This window comes from Archocentrus centrarchus, chromosome 21 (genome assembly GCF_007364275.1).
Source record: "Archocentrus centrarchus isolate MPI-CPG fArcCen1 chromosome 21, fArcCen1, whole genome shotgun sequence".
NCBI classification, from domain to species: Eukaryota; Metazoa; Chordata; class Actinopteri; order Cichliformes; family Cichlidae; genus Archocentrus; species Archocentrus centrarchus.
Window position 1 is genome coordinate 20,213,806 of NC_044366.1, and position 22,451 is coordinate 20,236,256.

At 41.1% G+C, this 22,451-nt stretch overlaps 1 protein-coding gene across 1 annotated transcript in view; it reads left to right on the forward strand.

The window, feature by feature from the left end:
• Window positions 1-301: 301 nt before the first annotated feature.
• Window positions 302-22,451, forward strand: part of igsf3 (immunoglobulin superfamily, member 3) — an 86,078-nt gene continuing 63,928 nt past the window's right edge. Inside the window, exons 1-3 of the mRNA XM_030758683.1 lie at window positions 302-547; window positions 660-817; window positions 19,247-19,627. Of these exons, the coding sequence (XP_030614543.1) occupies window positions 778-817; window positions 19,247-19,627 (421 nt within the window). The 5' untranslated portion in view covers window positions 302-547; window positions 660-777. The remainder of the gene's footprint in view (window positions 548-659; window positions 818-19,246; window positions 19,628-22,451) is intronic.

The following is a 22,451-nucleotide window of genomic DNA, read 5'->3' on the forward strand; positions in this document are numbered from 1 at the left end:
TATAACTGCAAATCAAGTGTTTTGAGTCAAAGTATTAATTGCTCAGTCTGATCTGTGTTGTCGGAGCACAAAGCCTTGTCTGCTTCATCTGGAGCGCCCGCCCATTGGGTTTTCTGCGGAGCGATAGTGGAGAGATTGAATACAGGTCTACGGGATTTTACCGTGGAAAAAAAAAAGAAAAAGCCAGAGCCTGCCTGGGCTGCTCGCTCGTGATCTTGCGCTCACATCTGTGAAGGAGAAGAAAATTATCCAGGACTTATTGCAGTCTGACTCCAAACCGCCAGCACTTCCAGGTCCCCTGTCTTCGGTCGGTTATCCAGATACGCAGAAGTCACGCTGGACTTTTGGTTTTTACTGAGGAGGCTGCGAGTGTGAATCGCCTCCGCAGTCTCGGATGCGTAGTGAACCGGTGCTGGGAGTGAGTGGGTTGGGTCGCCTAGGCGGCTGGCATACGCACACTTCGTCGTCAGCGATAAAACAGATAGGTGAGGGTGAAGGCGAGAGGAAACGACACCCGAGGGTTTTTAAACAGGAGGACATTGGAGAGGTGGGTCGCACATTTGGAAAGCCGCCGGACTCACCGGCTGTGGATTTGACTCTCAAGGCAACCTCGGGCAGCTTTTTTTTTTTTTTTTTTTTTTTTTTTTTTTTGTCTCTAGGGTTTTGCAGACCTCCTTATTTTCTGATTCAGGACCAGCAGCTGACCACACTGCCAGACTGCACCGGCTCCTCATCTAAAGGGGGGATATTGAAAGTGTATCAGCGGAGCAACACACAATGGCAACCGGTGCGCTCCTTCTAGTCTGTGCGCTGCTTGGTAAGTCATCTGAAGAAAAAAAAAAAAAAAAGCTTTCAGGTCTCGTTTGTTTTCTGAATTTTTCCTCCGTGCGCAGATTTCCGAGGTAAAATCAGCGTCACGGCACACCTGTATGAGACATGTGAGTCAAACGGCTTAGCAGGCAGAGGAACTGGGCTACTAGTCATTCTGAGTCAGGTGGAAGTGGACTACATCGGTTAAATCACTGCAATAATAACAGATTCCCGTGAACAGCTGTGTGTGTGTGTGTGTGTGTGTGTGTGTGTGTGTGTGTGTGTGTGTGTGTGTGTGTGTGGTGAACTAGGTTAATGTGATATTTGGTCTTTAGTTACAGACTAAGCCTATACAGTCTGATCTCCTGTGTTAAAGGGATTGATCATATAGGCAACAAGCTGTTGTTCACAATTAAGCCACACGCATTCGTATCAATACATCCTGTATAGACGCACACATTATAGACACACCTGGATCTCACACATACATCGTGTAAATGTGTTATTGAGTACCTGCTTTGCTGTACAGTAAGTCATCATCATCAACACATTTGTCACTTATCTGTAATTTATGAGGCCGCAGAGGCAAATGCAAGTTTAGGCACATTGATTACACACTATCTCACACACTCACACGCAGTAATACAAACATTCATGCAGGCATCATTGCTGACACACAAGTATACATTTCATCCTGCCTGTGAACTGTCCCAAACAAACACCAGATGGCTTTTCTGTTCCTGGACTGGGTGGCCTGTCAGCGCTGCTGGGGGACAGAGGTGGGGGGGGCGGGAGTGGAAGTCGGCCTGCTGGAGGCCCCCACTTGGCCAAGAGGATTACCAGCTTGTGCCTTGCTTCTCATCCCCTTTCAGCACGTAGTGAGTCACTTTCACTGGGATGAGCGCTCTGCACAGGTTTTCCCAGTGCAAATGCGAGATGTACTGGCCTTCACGTGGTCACAGTACAGATCAGATCAGATCTGTGGTAAAGCAGGATAAGCGGGGTTTCCATTTTACATAATCATGAATCAATTTGGAAGCTCTTTGAGGTGGTGAAGAACCTTTTGGGTGCAGGGAAGGAGACTGTGTTAAATGCAATGACTGTGTGGATCGTGGGCTGAAATAACACTGATACTAATGCTGTTATTGCCAACATTATCAGTAATGTTAACCTGACAATTGGCAACAGAGAAATCTCCAGAACTGTAAAATCATAGACTCAGTAAATCAGCTGGAAGCAATTTGTTAACAAAAGTGCAAATTCTCTGCTCTGGCTCTTTAAATGTGAGTCTTTTCAGACTGTTCTGATTGTTCTGTAAACAATGTCTGTGGGATTAGACTGCTATTCAAACAAAAGAAGGCATGTCATTAGTCTTTCGGTAACTTGTGATTGGTATTTTTCACTGTTAGCTGACATTATAAATCAATCCCCCAGGAGAAGACAAAAAAAATATTGGGGTAGCGGCCAACTGACAAGTAAAGTTCAATTAATCCAAAATAGAGCTAGTAATTCAAGTCAGCATGGCGGCATCATCGACTCTTTTTCTTACATGAATTGTCTTTGTTCATCATTGTTTCAAATTATATGCCTGCCCTGCACTTTGAGAGCCACCGGTACCATAACTTTACGGCAACGGATATTGAAAACAGCCTTTAAGTCTACTTGGAGGATAAAAATCATTAAGGTGGTAATACTGGTATTGCTGTATTAATAATGCATCACTAGAGTCTGCCCTGCCAAAAACTTTCATATTTGTTTATCTGTCATCTAGTTGCATACACAAGCAGCTGCGGTAGGTTAAAGGTACTTGTCTGTCGGTGTGTGATCAGCTGTATGATTCATCCGCAGCGTGTCAGCAAGCACATGTTTGCACTTAGTTTTTGTGTGTGTGTGTGTGTGTGTGTGTGTGTGTGTGTGTGTGTGTGTGTGTGTGTGTGTGTGTGTGTGTGTTGTAGAGGAACATAATAAAGGTGGGTGACAGCTGTGATAGATGGAGGCCGTATCAGTCATTATTAAAGACAGAGGTGCCACTTAAACAATTTTTTTTTTTTTTTGGCAGGCAAATCTTATATTGAACTTAGTTATGCTGCTGAGTTTGCAACCAGGTGTGTGTGTGTGTGTGTGTGTGTGTGTGTGTTTATTTGTGGCACCAGGGTATATGATATAAAGCTTATAAAAGGAGTCGCCTGAAGGAACGAATATTTATTAGCTTTACAAACAGAATGTCTTCCTTCTCTCCTACAGAGAGTGAGAAAGATGTCATGCTTTTGGTGTGGGGTAAGAGTGTGTGCTTTGTGCGGGCGTTCTTCTGTTTGTGTGAGTATGTATACTGTTTGTATGACTATGAAATGTGTAGCCAACTTGGTATGCAAGATGTCCCAGTTTATGTAACTACATTGAAAGTGTAATATGTGTGAGGCCGGCTAGTTTAACTGTGAAATGCATCAGTGGTTTCCATTTGGTAGGATGACAGAAGAGCGGCCAATGGATGCCCAGGTTCTGACGAGCTGCCCTTGGTCCTGTTTATCAGCTTGTCTAAGAGCAGCTTCAGACTGTTCAGAGCAAACTCCTGAAGCCTACGTATGTCTCACATTTTATATCTATATATATTTACAGACTATCTCTTCCATCTTGCATAACAAGATCTATTTTTATCATGTTCACATGATGTGTAAACATGGTATTTATAAATTTACACAAGCCTGCATTAGAAGGTTGGTTACAGGGATGGGAGTGAAACATTCTTCTTTTTTTTAATGTGTAGTATTTATAATATAGCTACATAACATAGAATTAGGTCTTAATTTTCAGCATATCAGGCAATACAAGGTCCATACCAATGATTTCTGTTGTAGCTCATTGCAACAAACTATGAATAAGTGGCTCTATGGTGTAGTGGTTTATACATTGGCCTAGCATGCATGTATGTATGTATGCATAATTCGAATCTACATGCTGCGCCCTTGTAAGGGAGCAGCTGAACGTAGCTTGCTACAAACCGTGAAACACATAACCCTGCTGTAGCGTCACCGTTTTATAACTTTGGTATTTTTCCATCTTTTTCTTCCTTTTTTTTTTTTCCCCAAAAGACATCGGCATGCTAAACATGTCTTGTCTGCATTCATTTTTAAACACTGTGAAGTAATTTTTCAGGTCTGACTACAGTAAAACTTCCTTACTGCACAATAATAATGGAGCTTCACTCAACACTCACTTCCCTTCACTATTAGGATCGTAGGGAAAATAAATTCAATCCTTTGGGAAAAAGGTCAGCAGAAATATAAAGTTTTACTCGAGAAAGTAAAACTTTCAAAACTGATGGTATGATGTTAGTGTGTGGCGGCTGTTTTCCTTTTTTTTTTTTTTTTTTTCTTTGAGCCATCTCTCTTTTTCTTGGGAGAATTTTGATGCTACTTTTGATCACTCGTTTCAAGTCATTAGAGAAACTGAAACCATAGCCTGTTATCCGGGCTCATTACAGTGCTATTGATTGAAAAGAAAAAAGTTTTAAGTACTTGTTGTAACACCATGAAACTTTGTGCTTATCAGCTGACTCTTTATAAAGCTGGCCCTCTATAAGTGGCCCAATCACAGAACACAAAGGTACTTATAAGCTCATTTTCAGTTTAGGCGTGTCTGATGTGTATAATATATATTCTTTTTTTTTCTCAGAGCTGTTTTACAGTAATAGAAGGGCAGTACTGAAAGCCTTTCAAGTGTAGATTTGATTGTCCATATGGCGCCGTGACAATTGTCGCAAATGCTTGAAAGTAGTTATACTTTGATCTCATTTTTCATTTGAGACAAGCTCATTACAATGTTTGCATTTCTTAATGTGAGCAAACTGTATAATTAACAGAGAAAGAAATTAGAAATCTTGCATATGAAATTGACTCATCAAGACAATTGCGCATAACTGCTATGAGTGATATTATGATACAGGTTTAAAGGGGACCCATTATGTTCTTTTCCAGAATACAAGAGGAGCTTTGAATTATTCACAGTTCAAAATCATCTTTATTTATTGTACGCTTGGCCTTGATGCAGGCCTTCAGTTCGTCCGCTGTGGAATAAGTCATTTTATCTCCACTGTCTTCAAAGTGACCCTCCCTTTAAGCCAACTTTATTCTGATTGGCTGCCTTTTGCAAAAAGAGGGTTTCAACAACAGAAACAGTACTGTGCCAAAGTCTTGAGCCACCATTCATTTCTCTATATTTTGCTGCCAAGCAGCCAGACTTGCTTTTAAATTTTTAAGGTGGTCTAGAGTAATAGTTCTCCAGGTTTTCTGAAGGTCTTTCAGGGCAAAAAGAAAAAAAACATTTGGATATTCTTTTTTTTTTTTTTTTTTGTTTAAATTAAAGTATTCTTGCAGAAATTATTTTGTTACATACAAACCATTTGCCAGATACTCGTTCATCCACTAATATTATCGCTTACCATGAAAAACTGACATATTTGAAAGTAATTCTTTACCATATAACTATATTTTAATTACACATATTTGCAAATCCTGTCTCATTAATCATGAATGAATTACATATAATCTGAATTATGACCCAACCCTACACACATGTCAGTTATTTCGCATTATAAGGGCCACAGTAATGTGACTGATACCGACTCGGGCATTTCAAACTTTGTTGGAATTCAAAGTTTGCCGTGGCACTCCCTGATGCCCACCCCGCCTCTCCTCTGTCCCAAATAAGAATAACAGCTGAAAGCTCCCACCCGAAAATTGCACACATTGCAGTTTGCGTGTGGTCAAGCCAGTACGTCCTCTTGCTGAGCACCTTGAGTCAGCTGTTACAGCATGGGGGGGGTGCGTTTCATGTGTGTTTAAGCCTCAGCTGACACAGGAGAAAGTGTGTTGTCTAGACACTGAGGCAGAATGCAATAACTCACCGGCTAGCTGTTTGTATAGCTGATCTATGCTTATGGTATGGGAATTTCAGTGGAGTCCCAAGATTTGTTCCTCATTATTTTTTTTTCCTGCTATTGTCACCAGAGTCAGAGGACCTATTTCTCTCTGTTAGGGGGAATACAAGCTTGTGCAGCTGTCTGATTTCAGCGCTGTTTGCTTCCCTTGTTGTTTTCTGTGCCTGCTGCATTCTGTAGTTGCACACACGCTTGTTTGCATCATAAACACCAGACCCATCTCTTTGTGTATACCCATGACAGGATGCCTTTTGTGCTATTGTTTTTTCATATCATAACATTGTTGACTTGACTGGGGGGGGGACAAACAACCAAAGCAGAAACAAGACTGACAGCTTGGCTATCATCCACCAACTGTCTGATAAGTTCCCAGTAAATATTCATTAAAGTTGGGATGTATAACGAAAACACAAGCCATTTGTTGGTCAGCCTCATGACTGAGATGTCTCATTAGTCATGGATCAATAGAACTACATGAGATGTGTTTCTGATTGTGTCAGTATGGAAAATCTTTTGTGTTTGTGGAACTTCCTGTGTCATGTGTATACCTAAAAAGAAAAGTTAAATACTGGCTGGTGTATGTGTGTGTCCTCGAGGCAAGTAATTGTCCTGTAATAGAGACTCCACAGTCTGCTACAGACTCTCATACCTAATTGCTGCCGCAAGTTTTAGTACAAGATCACTGTTGTCTGTTAACATTCTTCCTCCTCTCTCTGCAGCATCTCAGTGGTGGAAAGTTGCAATTAAAGTAACTTTTCCTTTAATGGAACATGTAGAAGTCATCAGGAAGCTGACTAAACTTTAGCACTTCCTCACAATACATATAAAACAAAAGCTCACTATATGTAAAGCCCCCTCCTCCCCCTCCCATGACCCACATCTGAGTTGTCTCTCCGGTCCACATGGGGAGATAAGTGACTGAAGAGAACCAAAGTTCTTGTGGGAGACGTCCTGCCTGCCACAGTGAATGAGGAAGTGTGGCTGGAGCTGGAGACACAGCAGAGGCAGCGTCTGCTTTGTGTCTGATCTTAACTCTGCTGCGGTATCTCCGGTAAACTGTCAGGCCTTTCCCCACATCAGAAGTCTCTCCCACATTCTCATAGCCAGACCTGCTCATTTCTTCACACCTCAGATCCAATCTCGTGTTTTGTGATAACATCCCAGCAACAACCCTTTTAGCCATCAGTCTCTAAACTGTTTAAGTGTTTTTTTTTTTTTGTTTTTTTTCTTTCTGGGATGATTTGCATGCATGCATCTCTGCTGCTCCTCATTCACACACTTAAAAGGTACTCTAGCTACCTCCCCCTCTTCCTCCTCCTCCATTGAATAGCCCCTGACCTCCCTCCCCCACTCTATTCTAAACAAAACTGTGCCCAGCCCACCTCTTCTTCAAAGAGCGCTAATTAGAAACTGCCCTCAAGTCTGATCTAAACCAGATATTTATCTTTGGAGTTTCTGGGGAAGGTACTATGTTTAACAATCACATTTACTTGGGCCTGTTTACTGCCCTATCCTCGCTGAGTTAAAAGACCAATGAACCCCCCTCTTCACTCTGGGGGTTTTGTCAACTCCTCCCGTCTTGCGATTCTGTGCTAGGAGTCATGATGACTGGTTAACAAGAGGATTCCACTTCACTCCTCCACACACACACATACACACACACACACACACACACACAAAAGCACCCACATTGCTCTGAGTTGCTGTCCTTCCATGCTGCTACACTCCCCTGCTCCCTGCTTGATCCTCCACCCGAGCAGATCCCACGCGGGTGGGATGCACACCAGGCGCTGTTACTATGGCGACCGCTCCCCATGCACACCCCCAGTCCTCATCGTCTGACACACACTCATGTCTGTGCGCACATTCAGAGATGCACGTGCACATAGATAAATGTCTGTGTGAGCGTTTCTTTGCCTTCAAGATTCCTCTTGCGTAATAATGAAGAGCGCTTGACTCACTTTGCCGCTCTGTGCTGTTACTGCACTTGCTTTTACACATAAAACCAAAGAGGCGCATGTGTGTGTGTGTTTGTGTGTCTAATTGCTTATGCATAAATGCATGAATTTACAAGCGCATGTCTTTCATTGCCTGAGAGGCAAAATGACTGACAATGGCAGAAAAAAGTCTGTTTGAAGTAGAGTAATTAATAGTTAATTAGTTTTCTTTCCAATCTGCAGCTTAATGCACAAACGTGGGAACTGATAGCAAGTTGCCAGTCATACAAAAACTAACCAATGTACATAAAGTAGACACAGCTGTCAGGCATAATTGTACACAAGTACAAGATGGATAATGACCAGAGATAGCTGAGTGTTTTTAATAGCTCCATTTTCTGTTACAACAATTAACGCAAACATTTGACTTTCTATAACGGTTAGTCACGATAGAATATATTGTGTACAGCTTTATTTTATTATTATTTTTCCTTTTAGTCTTATCTGTGGGTATAAAGCTTTGTTTGGCTGTAGGTTTGAGACCACAATGCTTTGTCATTCAGACAGGGTGGGGGATGTGTATGTGTGTGTGTTTGGGAGGAGGGAATCAGGTTGGTTATGACTGGGGGGTTGGGGAAGAGGAGGTTAGTGTGGTAGCAGGTGTCCACATAGAGTTAATGCATTTTGGGTGGGGTGTAGATGGAGGCACTTAGTGTACTGGAGGTGTGTATGTATGTGTAGCTATAAATGGACCAGACAGACTTCCTCAGTTCCCTGTCCAGACACCTTTTGTCTTCCTCACAGTGATAAACAGTAGTTGGAATTATGGCTATATTTGCTATGGAAAACTTGTCATTTTCAGTTATTAATTTAGACACTTCCATGTGGCAGAGCCAGTCCTGCTTCAAGTCCTGTTCATCAATATACTCTGACTGTAGCCATCTGCTACACTGTAGATGTTTACCACACTTTGAGTAATTCAAACTCCATAATTCAGGAGTTACACATTTCCAGGAGATAATTTCAAACAGTTGAAATGAGCCTCTTATATTAATGTAATTTCTAGCTACATATTTTTATTATTGGACTCATGAATCATGTGAAGCTACTTTACTAGAGTTAGAATAAAACATTTATATGTATCCCATTCTGGGTCTTGCTGCAGCCCCTCAGTACATCCACTGCTTAAAATAAGTCTTTTTATTTACTTTCACCCTCCCTTTAAGTTAACCATCTTCTGATTGGCTTCCCCTCATAAACAAAAGATTTGAACAGCATGTCAGTGGGGCTTCTGCCAGTGCTTGAGGTGACCAAGTTAAGAATATCACTCTCTGTGACATCATACAGAGCCAAGAGTAAAAACAAATGAGGCAAACTGAGCTTTTAGAGTGGTCTGATCACTGGGCTTTTGGCTCACAGGGATCACTTATGCATATGCTGGTGTCAGTAATTGATACTTTGGCCATATTAAATTCTGTCTCCTTCAATGATGAAACATTACAGTGTTTTTAGATCATGCTATAGTATTAACAGTCAAATTTTCAGCTCTTTCTTTTGTGACATGTAAACTAAAATCATGGTACAAAGAGACTGTTTAGCAGTTCACTGGTACTTTTAAAACAATACTCTGGCAGGGAGAGTCTTAATGTGAGCAGCCACAATTGTAAAGGTATATGACAGAAATTAAGGAAACGCATAATGGATTCCTTTCAATATTTTATTGTAGCCTTGGATGGAGAGTGGAAGCGGGTGCATTAATAGCAGCCTCAATTTCTGATGGTCTCTCTCTGTTTTAATCACTATGCACCGTTGGCCTTCGCACACACGTTTAAGGTTTTAATTAAATTTATGTGTCAAGGTACTGCTCTAGCTGCGTATGTCGCAGGAGTGACCATATGCTGATTATCCATTTTGTATGATCTCTCTGCATGAAACAATAAAACTTAAAAGCTTTTTTCCGACGTGGTCCAACAAGAAGGCGAAGCAGCTGAGGGTGTAGGAGGGAGGATGAAGAGGCAGCTGTTCTGCAAAGAAGGATAGATTATGATCTGCTCTGAGCTGTTGACACTACTGATGAATACTGCCAGCACCGGAAATGGAGAGGAGAAAATATGAATCAGCCCACACACTGAAAAATTACATTTCAGCTAAGCAGGCATATCCCTAATGCTTGGTTACATTTATAGTGTGGTGGCCACTCGCACTTGGAGTATTCAGTAACATATTGATGCAGAAGTAGGAATTAGCCTTGAAACCCCCCCCCCAACTGCTTCCATCCTGGTCTCACCAGCTGTTACGAGCAACAGGACAGGTGGGGTCATGACCGTTACAGCCCAGGAGGCCCATAAATTAGAACTAGTTAGCATAGTGAGAACCGAGAACAGCATGACCCAGGTGTGATTCAAAGCAGGAGTCCTAGTTCAGACTGAAATTTGAGATTTGGATTTGGGTCACAGAAATGGAGAATATGACTTGATTCATTTGAATGGAGTAAGACTTGAGTTAACTGTATAAAAATCTAATGTTGTCTTTGATTCTGAAGACTAGACTGATAAAGCAGCTGGTCGTCTTAGCAATGAAGAGTTTGTAGACTTAAAAAGTAGGCAACCCTCACATAGTTCATTGGTAACAAATCTATCTTTAAACTAAATGTAACAATAATAATGTCAGGTGTGGAAATCACTGTGAGGTTAACTGCCAAATATTTAAGAAAGCTAGTGTTTGCTGTAACACAACTTTCTGGAAAACTGCAGCTTGATCTTGTTTTCTGACATTCTGATCTGAGGGATGTACATTGCTTATTTGTGAGCTTTAAAATTACTTGCTGGTTGATGTTGTTGCAGCTGGACGGTCAGACTAAGCTGACCGGCTGCTGCCTGCAAACTTATGCTTACCACATTTACTTCAGGTCTCCTAAAAGGGCAGGAAAGCAAATAAGTGTTCATCCACACACAGACACACATTGTAATTTCACAGAATGTCAAACAACTTCTCTGAAAATTGGCTCTGTCTCGGTTGTGTTTAAAAAAAAAAAAAAAAAAATGCTAAGGCCAGAACTAAACAAGACTAAACGATATTCGCCTGTGAAGTCTTTGTCTGATCCTCTTCTTGCCCTCTGGCTTTGTTTGCTTCAGTTTAACACCTCCTCCCCTCAGTGAATTTGTTCCTGTGCGTGTAACTGTTTTTTTTTCTTCTTTTTTTTTTCAAATCTTGTAATCATTTCCCATTTACTACTAACATCACCTATGTCTCTTTACCCGACACATACAAAGACAAGATGGTGATGTACAGTTGAACTGCGATTATACTCACCCTGTGAACATTGTGTACTCTGTTGTTCTTGCCGTGATTCGAAGTGTGTGGGTGTAATGGGCAGTTGTTGTAAATGTTTGTCAGCTGTTAAAGTGACCAGCTGGCCTATCTAACTGACCTCTCATGGAACGTACAACACTTGCTCTTTCTTTCTTTCTTTTTCTTTTTTTTTTAAATGCCATTTCTCCCTGGCATTCACACACCTGTTTAGCTGACAGAGCCTTGAGGGGGGAAAACCTTCAGTTTTTCTCTTAAGTACAGAAGAAAAGACCCTCCTTTTTCTGTCATTAAAAATCCCACTTAATAAATGAGGCTGTCAATATTAAAGATTCTGAAGCTGAAACAAGAGTCAGGGGTTGTTAATAACAGCCCTGCTGCAGCATTTTCTACAATCTGACACACATGATGATTATCACTGCAGGAAGGACACGGCTGGCAAGAGGTGTAAGAGGATGAGGCCTGAATTGCAATATTTGATTCTGTCTAGAGCCTCTCCAATACGGTGAGAAAGCTATAGGAAAGAGTCTGGTATTGTCATCAATCTATTACTCAATTTACATTAGGATGATTACATAGCGCCTTGTGAAAAGCCTGACAAGCCGAATATTAAATTTCTTCTGCAGAGGCAACATGAAGATTTTTAGTCTGTTAAATCACAATCTTTTGCACAGGCACTCTCACATAAGATGCATTACAAAAACACAATTCCTGCTTTTGCAGCGCACAGTATGATTAAGCATGTAAAGGTTTATTTTGTTAGACAGTTTTTGGAAAGAGACAGAGTTTGTATTGTAACGTGATCATACCGTCACTGACTGTTAATGCACCCCCTTACCAAAAAAAAAAAAAATCTCTCTTCATTGATCTTCTTTCCTTCTGTTTTGCCTCATCTTGGAATCTCTCTGTATCTTTGGCACTCCTCATGTCTCTGGTAATGATGTTAACGGGGTCAAATGCTTTCAGGGGCCTAGAGGGAGAAAGACAGAGTGATTTTGGAGAATGGTTAATGAGTGCAACGAAGAGTGGACAGGAAAATATTCTTCATCTCTCTTTGGTCTTTATTTCTATGCGTAACACAAATGGAAGCGCATAATTCAGCGGCATGCTTATACACTCGCTGGTCACTTTGATAGGTACACCTCTTCAGCTGCACAATAACACAAATATCTAGGTAGCCAATCGGATGGCAGCATTTAGGCAATGTATTTAAGCACATAGATGTGATCAAGGGGACCTGCTGAAGTTTAATCTGCGCATCAGAAAGGGGATTTAAGTAACCTCGAACGTAGCGTGGTATCAGATGGGCTGGACTGAGTATTTCAGAAACTGCTGATCTGATGCGATTTCCTGCATCTCTAGGGTTTACAGAGAATGGTCTGGAAAAAGAGAAAATCTCAAGCTGCTCATTTGAAATTTTCCCTCCTCTCCTGGGGCAGTTTTCTGGGTGAAAATGCCTTGTTGAGGCCAGAGTAGGATGGCCAGAATGCTTCAAGCAGATAGGAAGGCAAAAGTAACTCATCCACTTGTTAAAACCAAGGTATGCAGAAGAGCATCTTTGAACACACAATATGATGAACCTTGACACAGACGGGCTACAGCAGCAGAAGACCACACTGGGTGCAACTCCTGTCAGCTAAGAACAGGAAACAAGGCTACAATTTGCATGGGCTCACCAATATTGGACAATAGAAAACTGGAAAACATCTACTGCAACATTTGAATGGTAGGGTCAGAATTTGGCATCAACAACATGAAATCATTGATCCATCCTACCTTGTATCAACAGTTGAGGCTGCTGCTGGTGGTGCAATGGTGTGGGGCAAGTGCCACAGCCCATCTGAGTATTGTTGCTGAGCATGTCCATCGCTTTATGACCACAGTGTACCCATCTTCTGATGGCTGCTTCTAGCAGGATAATGTTCCAGGTCACAAAGCTCAAATCATCTCATGAATATCACAGTGAGTTCATTGTACTCAAATGGCCTCCACAGTCACCAGATCTCAATCCAATTGAGCACCTTTGGGATCTGATGGAATTGGAGAGTCAAATCATGGATGTGCAGCCAACAAATCTGCAGCAACTGTGTGATGCTATCATGTTAATATGGACCAAAATCTTTGAGGAATGTTTCCAGCACCTTATTGAATCTCTGCCATGAAGAATTAAGGCAGTTCTGAAGGCAATAAGCATTAAAGCCCAAGGTGTACCTGATAATAAAGTCTGTATTCAAATATCTCTGTGCATTTTGTAATGTTCTGCAACCTGGAGGCAGCTCTTTCTTACTTGTTTCCTCTTTTTCTTCTTTGCCCCCTGTGTAATCCTTTGCTCTCGTTATTGCTACCTTTCTCTGGTGGATAATTTTGAGCGTTTATGTATAGCATGTAGCATGTTTGTATGTTTAATATGTTTTCAGATTTTGTTGAGTAATTTGACTGCCCTCTCTATTCTGTTTTCCTCAATAGTTTTTTTTTTCCTTTTTTGCTAAAAAGCTTTAAGATTAACGATTGCTGTTCATTTATACTATTAGGCGCTGGCAAAACCTCAAACATGGGCTATAATCAAAGTTTAAGATTCAAAGCAGTGTGTGCTAAACTAAAATAAACACGCAGCTTATTTAGGTTTATGCACTGGGTATCTCTGTAATATTAAATATTCATGGCAAAATTGCAACTGTATTAGTCAATATTTCATGATTGCTTGGTGGTGGAGATTACCAAATGATTGGAGGTGAAATAAACAGAAGTTAACCAGCTTGCTGTGAAGAAAAAGCAGGAACTCACAGGGCGGAAACAGCAGTCAGTGGGGGGAAGCTAATCAGACAACTGAGAAGTTAAAGTGACATTATTAAAATTGAATAATAATTACATGTACACTCACTGACACCACAGTGCAGCGAAGGGGGACAAAAATTGCTTTTTGCCTTTTTGGGGGGCTGTTTTAATGCTCCTTTGATTACAAAGTGATTGTGAAATATCATAGGTGATTGTCTTACAATACAGTATTACAGAATTGCTGTATTGTGATGCCATTGATATCACAGCCAACCTATCATAACCATGTTGTTATACGTGTTTCCCATCTCTACTGCAGAACAACAACAAAAAATTCTTACATGTGCTTCAAATTATTAAATTAAATTGTTCCTAAATTAATTTTAGTCTTTGAAGCTATGGCAGCATTGTGGTACAGTATTTAGCAGTGTTGGCTCACAGCACAAATGTTCTGGGTTTGGGTCTACTGGTCAGCTGGGGCCTTTCTGTGGACTTTGCATGTTCTCCCTGTGCCTGTGTGCGTTCTCTCTGAGTAATTCGGCTTCCTCCCACAGTCCAAAGACATGCATGTTAGGTTAAGAGGTGACGATTCTAAATTGGCCGTAGGTGCAAATGTGAGCGTGAAGGCTCGTCTTTCTGTGTTTGTTGGCCCTGCAGTGGATCAGCAGCCTGTCCAGGGTGTATTCTGCCTTACAGACAGTGACAGCTAGGCAACCATGTGACCCAGAATTGGATAAGCGGTTAAGAAAATGGACTGATGGATGTTTGGAGCTGTGATCACCTTTTTTCACTACTTTAAATAAACCTCTGAAATAAACCCCAAACAACAAAACAAAAAAACACCACAGAAATATGAAAACTTCTAATGTGAAACACCCATGGCTGTTGTTCCAGCTTTGAATTTTTGATAGTACCTACTCATTCAGAATAAGATGACTTAATAAAATTTGTTTAAAAGGAGACAAATCTACTATTATTTATTAGAGCCGCATATTATGATTTATTACATGATTTGACAGTTTTTTTGCCTCCTTTCCTAAATGTTAATTAAATTTATGTACTAATGGATTAAATTATGTGCTAAACATAAAAAAATGTTTCTATCGTTCTCAAATGCTCCTCAATCATTCAGTATGACAGTATCTACATTTGCACTTAGGTGATATGATGTATTACAAAAGCAAGGTTGAAGCCTCACCTTCAGCCCATCGTTAGGTTGCTTCAACTTTTGTAAGAGGGGTGTGTGTGTGTGTGTGTGTGTTAACATACAGTACGATCTTTATATATACATATGGGTATGAGTTGATGGACAGCTCTGTTCTCTGCATTAGCATGTGTTCACACTGCTGTGAATGTCCTCCATATTACTTACACCCTAGAGTGTTTTTTATTATACACCTTTCAAGGTGTATAATTATCATGTGTCATAGAAGAGTGATGATGTGAGGTGTAGGTATGAATGAATGTGAGTGGCCTTGCTGCTGTTTCCGCTGAGAATAAGACACTGGCCACGAATGATTGGATTAGTGTTTAACCCCCCCTTCCTCTTAGCTTAATCCTCTTTGCAGCTTTGTGTGTGTGTGTGTGTGTGTGTGTGTGTGTGTGTGTGTGTGTGTGTGTGTGTGTGTGTGTGTGTGTGTGTGTGTGTGTGTGGAATCATTTGCTATATGCTCCAACCGATCAACAGCAAGGTCAGCTTGCTTGTGGTCATTCTCCATCATCTGACATGGGATGCATGCTTCCTGCTTGCACCGAAGTTGTGTGGGAAGCAACTGGCAGCTGCAATGAGGGATGAGACACAGGAGAGGAACGCCAGAGAGAGCTAGGGTAGGAGAAAGAGAGGGGTATCAAAGCAAGACATCTGCGGTTTGTAGAGATGGAGAGGAGTTTTAATAATAGAATATCTGAGGCCTTGTTGAACAAATATGGGCACAAGGCAGCGCAGCCAGAGGTGAAAAAGTGGGGGGTGGGGTTACGGGCTCAGGATTACTGTGGAAGGGTGGTGGAATAGAGCGATCAGTCGAAGGTCTGGAGGGTTTGGTTTGTCATTGTCATCCTTTCTAAACAGCCTGCAGAGCGATGGGCACTTTGAAGTTTCACAGAGCTGCTTAAATCCTGCTTGAAAAGATGCAGAGAAGCGTGAGGCACAGAAAAGAGACAGGAATATCCAGAGAAAGAGAGACTGCAGGAGCAGGACGAAGGGGAGGATTGATGATTGGTGAAACATGGAGGAAGGGAGTGAGAGTAATCAGAAATGAGGAGAGGCTTGTTTCATGAGGATGACAGGAGACAGGCAAGTGGAGGAAAGCTCTTAGTGCACCAACACAGTATGAGTAGTATGGTTTTGAATGTATGAGTAATATGTTTCTAGCATTTCTAGATGAGAAGCTGCAATGTGGGGAGCAGTGATGCAGCAGTACAGAGTTGGATGTGGGTAGACCGGGTGCCGCCAGATTAGCACACTGACATCACAGCAAAGAAAGATTGGGGAACAAAGGTCTGAGTCATTATTGCTCGCTCCTTCTCTTACCTACTGCATTCCACGCTGTGGTCAGCCAGATTTTGTTAGCTCTTTTTTATTGCAGGCCTTCTGTCTGGTTTTAAGTCTAGAGTGCTCGCTCTTTGTGGAAGGATTTTTATTTTTAAGTGAATGCCAGTTGCCAAATTTTTAGGTTATGTCCCCTATATTAATTGCAGTCTGGTACAGCAATATGTACAGTTCCAAAGAGATGTGCAAAGCTGGCAGATTAGTTTGAAGAAAAAAAAAAGAGGATGCAGATTGCATACAAATTGACAAACATGCAAGTTTATCAACAAAAATATATTAAATAATAAATGAAAACATGTTGAATTCCCAATCTGAGTGCTGTGCACAGTTTATTAATCCATTCCCGTGGATCCTCATCTAATTATTTTTCTTCTACCACATGACCCCCGGGGGGGTTCCACAGAAAACCAGGGCTAAATATTTTCCTAAGTGCCTATTTTTTTATTCCATTCCATTTCCATGTGCAAACAAAAGATGACTTGCTTAAAAGGCTAGTGTGTTATCGATTTACATTTGTAAATAAAGCATTGTTGACGTGTGTTAATATTATTATGGCCCCACACATTGCTACAGAAGTACAGAAGTATTAAGAATGCAATTGGAACACTTGTTTGTCATTTCAAACCACGTATAGTTTTCCTTTAATATTCATACAGGAGTGTAGCAGGGCTTGCTGATTTTACAGGGAGCTAAAATGAGATTCCAGTTTTTCATGTTGTTTCTACAGTAATACAATAATATCACAACATAATTTGTGCTGCCTGAACACATTTAACATTCTTTGCCTTTTGTTTTCTTTAAGGAAAAGGTCAATAAATCTAAAGTCGCTGCTTTCATGATTATGAAGGCATACAGTTTCTATCCTTGCCATAAGGAATGACTATTTTAATCAGTTTTCACTTCAGTCTAACTGATTTCATGGAGTATTAAAGTGAGAAACTCACTACAATAGATTTGTAAAAATTGTTCAATTGTGGAATGTGCTCAGGAATCTCAGGAACCATGGAAAATGAAATGGCACACATGAGCTCCTCACACAGACAGAGATGCTGGCCCAGACTCTCGTGAATGTATTCTCATACAACAAAAATCACTGACTCTTCCTCTCGTTCCCGTACGTTTTGCAGACTTAGCGAGCACAAAGTGTCTTGTTTTTCTACAAGATCGACCTTTTTATCGCAAGGCGCACACAGAGGCTCACTTGGATAGGCAAACATGGGTGTTAATGAACGCGCGCGAACAGTGAATGAAAGGACGGGTGTAGTAGAAGTGTGAGAGAAAGTTACTATGGTAAGAGAGGATGTTAAAGTTAAAAAGCTGTTCTGGTGAATTATTAATGCTGAGCATTGTGCCTACAGACACAGCTTCTTACAGACTTTCGTTCTTACACACACACATGCGCGCACACACAAAAACACAGCTGCAATCCCCAGTTGCTTGTGCAGACAGGAAACCGCGTACTTGTCACTCTGTCTGGATTTGGGGGTATGTGTAAATGCTCTGTTGTCTCTGGCCCCAATGAGAGGGATGTTTGTAGTTGTTCCCTGAATGGTGACTGTTCAGTGTGTGTGTGTGTGTGTGTGTGTGTGTGTGTGTGCGCGCGTGCATGTATAAGGAGTAAAGGCAAGCTTCACATATGCTATATGCCTAAATATAGGCTACAAAGAGTAATGATAATCAGTCTTGACAAGGGCTTGGTTTACTCGCAGTTTGTTGCTGTCCTCGGTGCATCGGTGATGGTTTAGTTCACTAATTATTTTTGTTTTAAATGAGAACAGTGTATAGCCAGCGGGAAAGATGTTTTAAAGCTACCTTCTTAGCAAATGTCACACTGGTAGATTAAAAAAAAATAACAGTATGAACAATGTTGGTGCTGAATAAATCCGTATTTTGATTTGACTGGTAGGAGTTTTGACCGCTGACAGTGCCATGTTAATGTGTGTGATTAAACTGCACCTTGTGACATTTAATTAATGTCAATGAAAATGTTCATGAATTAAACTAATGATATATATATATATATATATATATATATATATATATTCTGCAGCCTATAATATGCTTAATTGCTCACAGATAGTTTAAAGACCACAGAGTTTCTTTTAAATATTTCTATGCTGAGCCTTCCTGCTGCCACCCTTTATACCAAAATGTTATCCATAATAAAGACAGCAAATAAGCCCAGCTGATTTTTGCATTTTTTGGCCACAGCGGCTTTTAACATCAGTGAAGGGAGACAAAAAATGGGGGAAAGATACAGTGAAAGACACGCGGGCAAATTGGCGACAGGCTGGGACTCGAACCCGCGCTGCCCGCACCGCAATGCAGCATATGTATGTGGTCACCGGCTTCACCACTAAGCCACCCGGGCACCCAAGCCCAGCTGATATATTAGTTTGATTCCTAACGCTTTATCAGTTCACGCCTTTACTTATGATGTGGACTAAAGATTAAGGGTGCATGAGGCAAACCAGTGTTTATTATCCATTTCAACCACAGCTGTAGTCTGTACAGCTTGACAGACTTAATATGCCCTACAGGCTTGCATTTTACCAGCTCATGCTGACCTCTGTCCTGACTCCCAGATGGCTGCCTCTCACCACAGTATAGTACAGCTGCAGTGCTGTCCTTGTGGAGAAGGGTTAACATGTGAGTGTGTGTGATTTGCAGTGAGTGTGATTAGATGATAGCTGTTAGTAACCTGTTTGAGTGTGTGCACCCCTCAACCTTGGTAAGCCTCCCATGAATGCTTAGTTGCACATGTCACACTGTTTCTGTATTTCCTGGGAGATGTGGGGGCATAAACTCTGCTAATGCTAAATATTTAAACTGCAGTTTTGTAATCCGTGTTCTCTCTTTCCTCTCTCCCTGCCTTCACCCTGTCCACTTTTTTTTTTTTTCTCTCTCTCTTTCTCCCACCCCTGTCTTTAGCCAGTGCTGCTGTGGCGCAGAGAGTGGTAATTGTGGAAAGTGGACCGCTCATACGGACTGAAGGCTCACATGTGACCATCTGGTGCAACGTGACAGGCTACAAAGAGGGGACAGAGCAGAACTTCGAGTGGTCCATGTACCTCCCTTCAGCGCCCGACCGGGAGATTCGCATTGTGAGCACATCCACGAAAAACTATGCCTATGCTGTGTATTCCCAGAGGGTGAATAGTGGGGAAATCTTTGTGGAGAAGCTGAGCAGTGACTCAGCGTTGCTGCACATCACCAAGGTGCAGGCCAAGGACCAAGGTCTGTTTGAGTGTTACACACCCAACACAGACGGGCGATACCTGGGATCCTACAGTGCACGCACCAACCTCACTGGTGAGTCTCCTAAGAGTGCACACGTACACACAGAAACATGTTTATATACGCGCACGCACACTCAAACTCAGAGATATTAAAACTGTGTATAGCTGAGCATGAGCATGCAGCTAATGTGACATCTGTGATACACACACAGAAACATAATTGGAAGATTTTATAGTGAATTAGCATTCAGCTTAGGCAGAGGAGGTTTGCTGTGCACCTTTCAAACAGAGGTTCATTACCACTAATCTAACCTTTGCAGCAGTGCAGTTTATGTACTACTTCACAGATAAACAGTACTGTGAATAAGTGTTCTCATTCCTCTTTTTTTTTTTTTTTTAATATTTAGCTTGAAAAAATGGGAACTAGGTGCAGTGATTTATTGAGACGTAATACAGAATAGAAGAAAAAAAACAAAACAATTTGTACAATTCTAACAAGCTTGAAAGACTACCTTTACTCTTCAAAACAGCCTTAACTCTGAGGCAGCTTTCTTATAATTTCTTTAAGTAGTCTTCAGATATAGTTCTCCAGGCTTCTTGAAGGACATTCAACTCTTGTTTAGCTGTTGGCTGCCTTTTGTTCCATTCTCTGACAAGATGACCCCACACAGCTTCACACAGATCCCCAACACCACCTTTTTTATCTGTAAAAAGGTGCTACTGGAACTTTAATTTCTCTGACAGAATCTTTCTAAAGGGATTTATAAAGTTTAATCTCTCTAATCTAATTTGGTTGAAATGATGCCCCAAACCCTGACGGAGCCTCCACCGTGTTTTACTAATGGATGTAGACACTCACTGTTAGACCTCTCACCTGACCACCTCTGTACATACTGATGATGATTTGAACCAAAAATTTCATCACTCCATCAGACCTGTTGCAACTGACTTTCAGTCCAGTTCTTGTGTAATGTGGCTTACCTCAGCCTTTTTCTTCTTATTTTCCTTACTTAAGAAGGCTTCTTGACAGCCACCCTTCCACTGAGACCATTTCTGATGAGGCTTCAGTGAACAGTAGATTAATCAGCTGAAGAGTCAGATGCATCTCTCAGGTCCCATGTCAGGTCTTTGATGGATTATTTTTTTCCTTAAGGTCTTTCAGATTCTGTTCATCTGCTGTAGGCAGATCTATGGGCTGCCACTTCTTCTTTTTGAAAAATCTGAGGAAACTCAGATTATTTTTATAAGGACACATGCACGCTATGCTGATATTCCGGGTTTTGAGCTAATAGCTATTTGATAATCATCCTATTGGTACAAAAATGCTATTTGATGCCTGTCAAATTGTATGGCATTTTGAGTAGATTCAACAAAATAAATGGGAGTAAATTGTGTGTTTTGTCACAAGTTGGTTCTTTGCTAAGTTGTTTATGTGCAAACACAACACTGGTTCATTCCCTGATTAGGTGACTGAATGATTATTATGCTTGAATGATTCATAGGTCAGTCTTGAGTGGCTTAACAACAACAACAAAAAAATACTCTGAAAATGGTCAGGTACAAAGACGGGACTGAAAATGAATGGACATTAGCTCCTTTTTTCAAAGAGAAACTTTGAAAGACCTTCAGAAATGATGCTCGAGTTCACTTTAAAAAATTTACAAGGAAGTTTGTCTCTTTGTTCAAACAAAGAATCAGAATGGGGGAAAACATGATTTGCATAACATTGGTGCCAGACAGGTTGGTCTAAGTGTTTCACAAACTGCTGATCTGCTGGAAATTTCCCGCACAATCATCTCTAGGATTTACAGAGAATCCAAAAAAGAGAAAATATCCAGTGAGCAGAAGTTCTCTGGGGTGAAAAGTGCCTTGTTGATCCTAGAACTCAGAGGAGAATGGCCAGGCTGTTTTGAGCTGATCTGAACCATTCATTACAACCAAGGTATGCATAAGAGCATGAATGCACAACATGCCAGACCTTGAAACAGATGGGCTACAGCAGCAGAAGACCACAGCAGTTGCCACTCCTGTCGGCTAAGAGCAGGAAACTGATGCTACAGTTCACACAGGCTCCCCAAAAGTGGGCAACAGAAGATTGGAAAAACATTTCCTCATCTGATGAGTCTGCTGTGACATTCAGATGGTAAGTTTGACTCCTTGGAAGCAAAATATAAAGAAATGTGGAGTGACTCAAGACTTTTGCACAATACTGCATGTGGTGTTCCCATCAATTTTAAGGACAGACTTGCGTGCTAGCAGGAACTTGACCACTTTCATTTTTAAAAATTTTTTTTTTCCAAATTGGCTAAAAAATGGAATACTAACCATTTGGTGTAATTCATATAATAGTTTGATTGACAGTTAGGACAATCATAATTGTAAAAATGAAAGACTAGGAAAGTATCTGTGCACACTTTGGAAAGAGTTTCACCTCCACTACATTGTCACATAATCCCACCTGTTTTGAATGGGGAAAACCCAGACACATCCACACCACCCAACTGTATATTGCCGTGGGCTCTTTTAGTGTACTGGCAGGAAGTGACTGTTGCAGTCAGTGGTTTCCCCTCTTCCACTCCTTATGTTCCAGAGTCATACACAGATCTACCCAAAAGGCAGTACTGAAGACACAGCTGTCACTCCATTCCCTCCATAACTTCATGCCTTTATTTCTCTCATGACTGACCTTCCTTTTAAGGTCAAAGCTTAAAGCAGATTCCAATGGGATGAAAGCACAGTATCACTGTGAGCTGGCAAATACAAATACAAAGTATTTGCATACTTTGAGTCACCACCGCAACGAAATTGTGTGCCTAGAAGATCAATATTTTTTGTTGTTGTTTTTTTTTTGTTTTGTTTTTTCCACCAAATAAGAGTTATTATTAGGACTTTAGTAG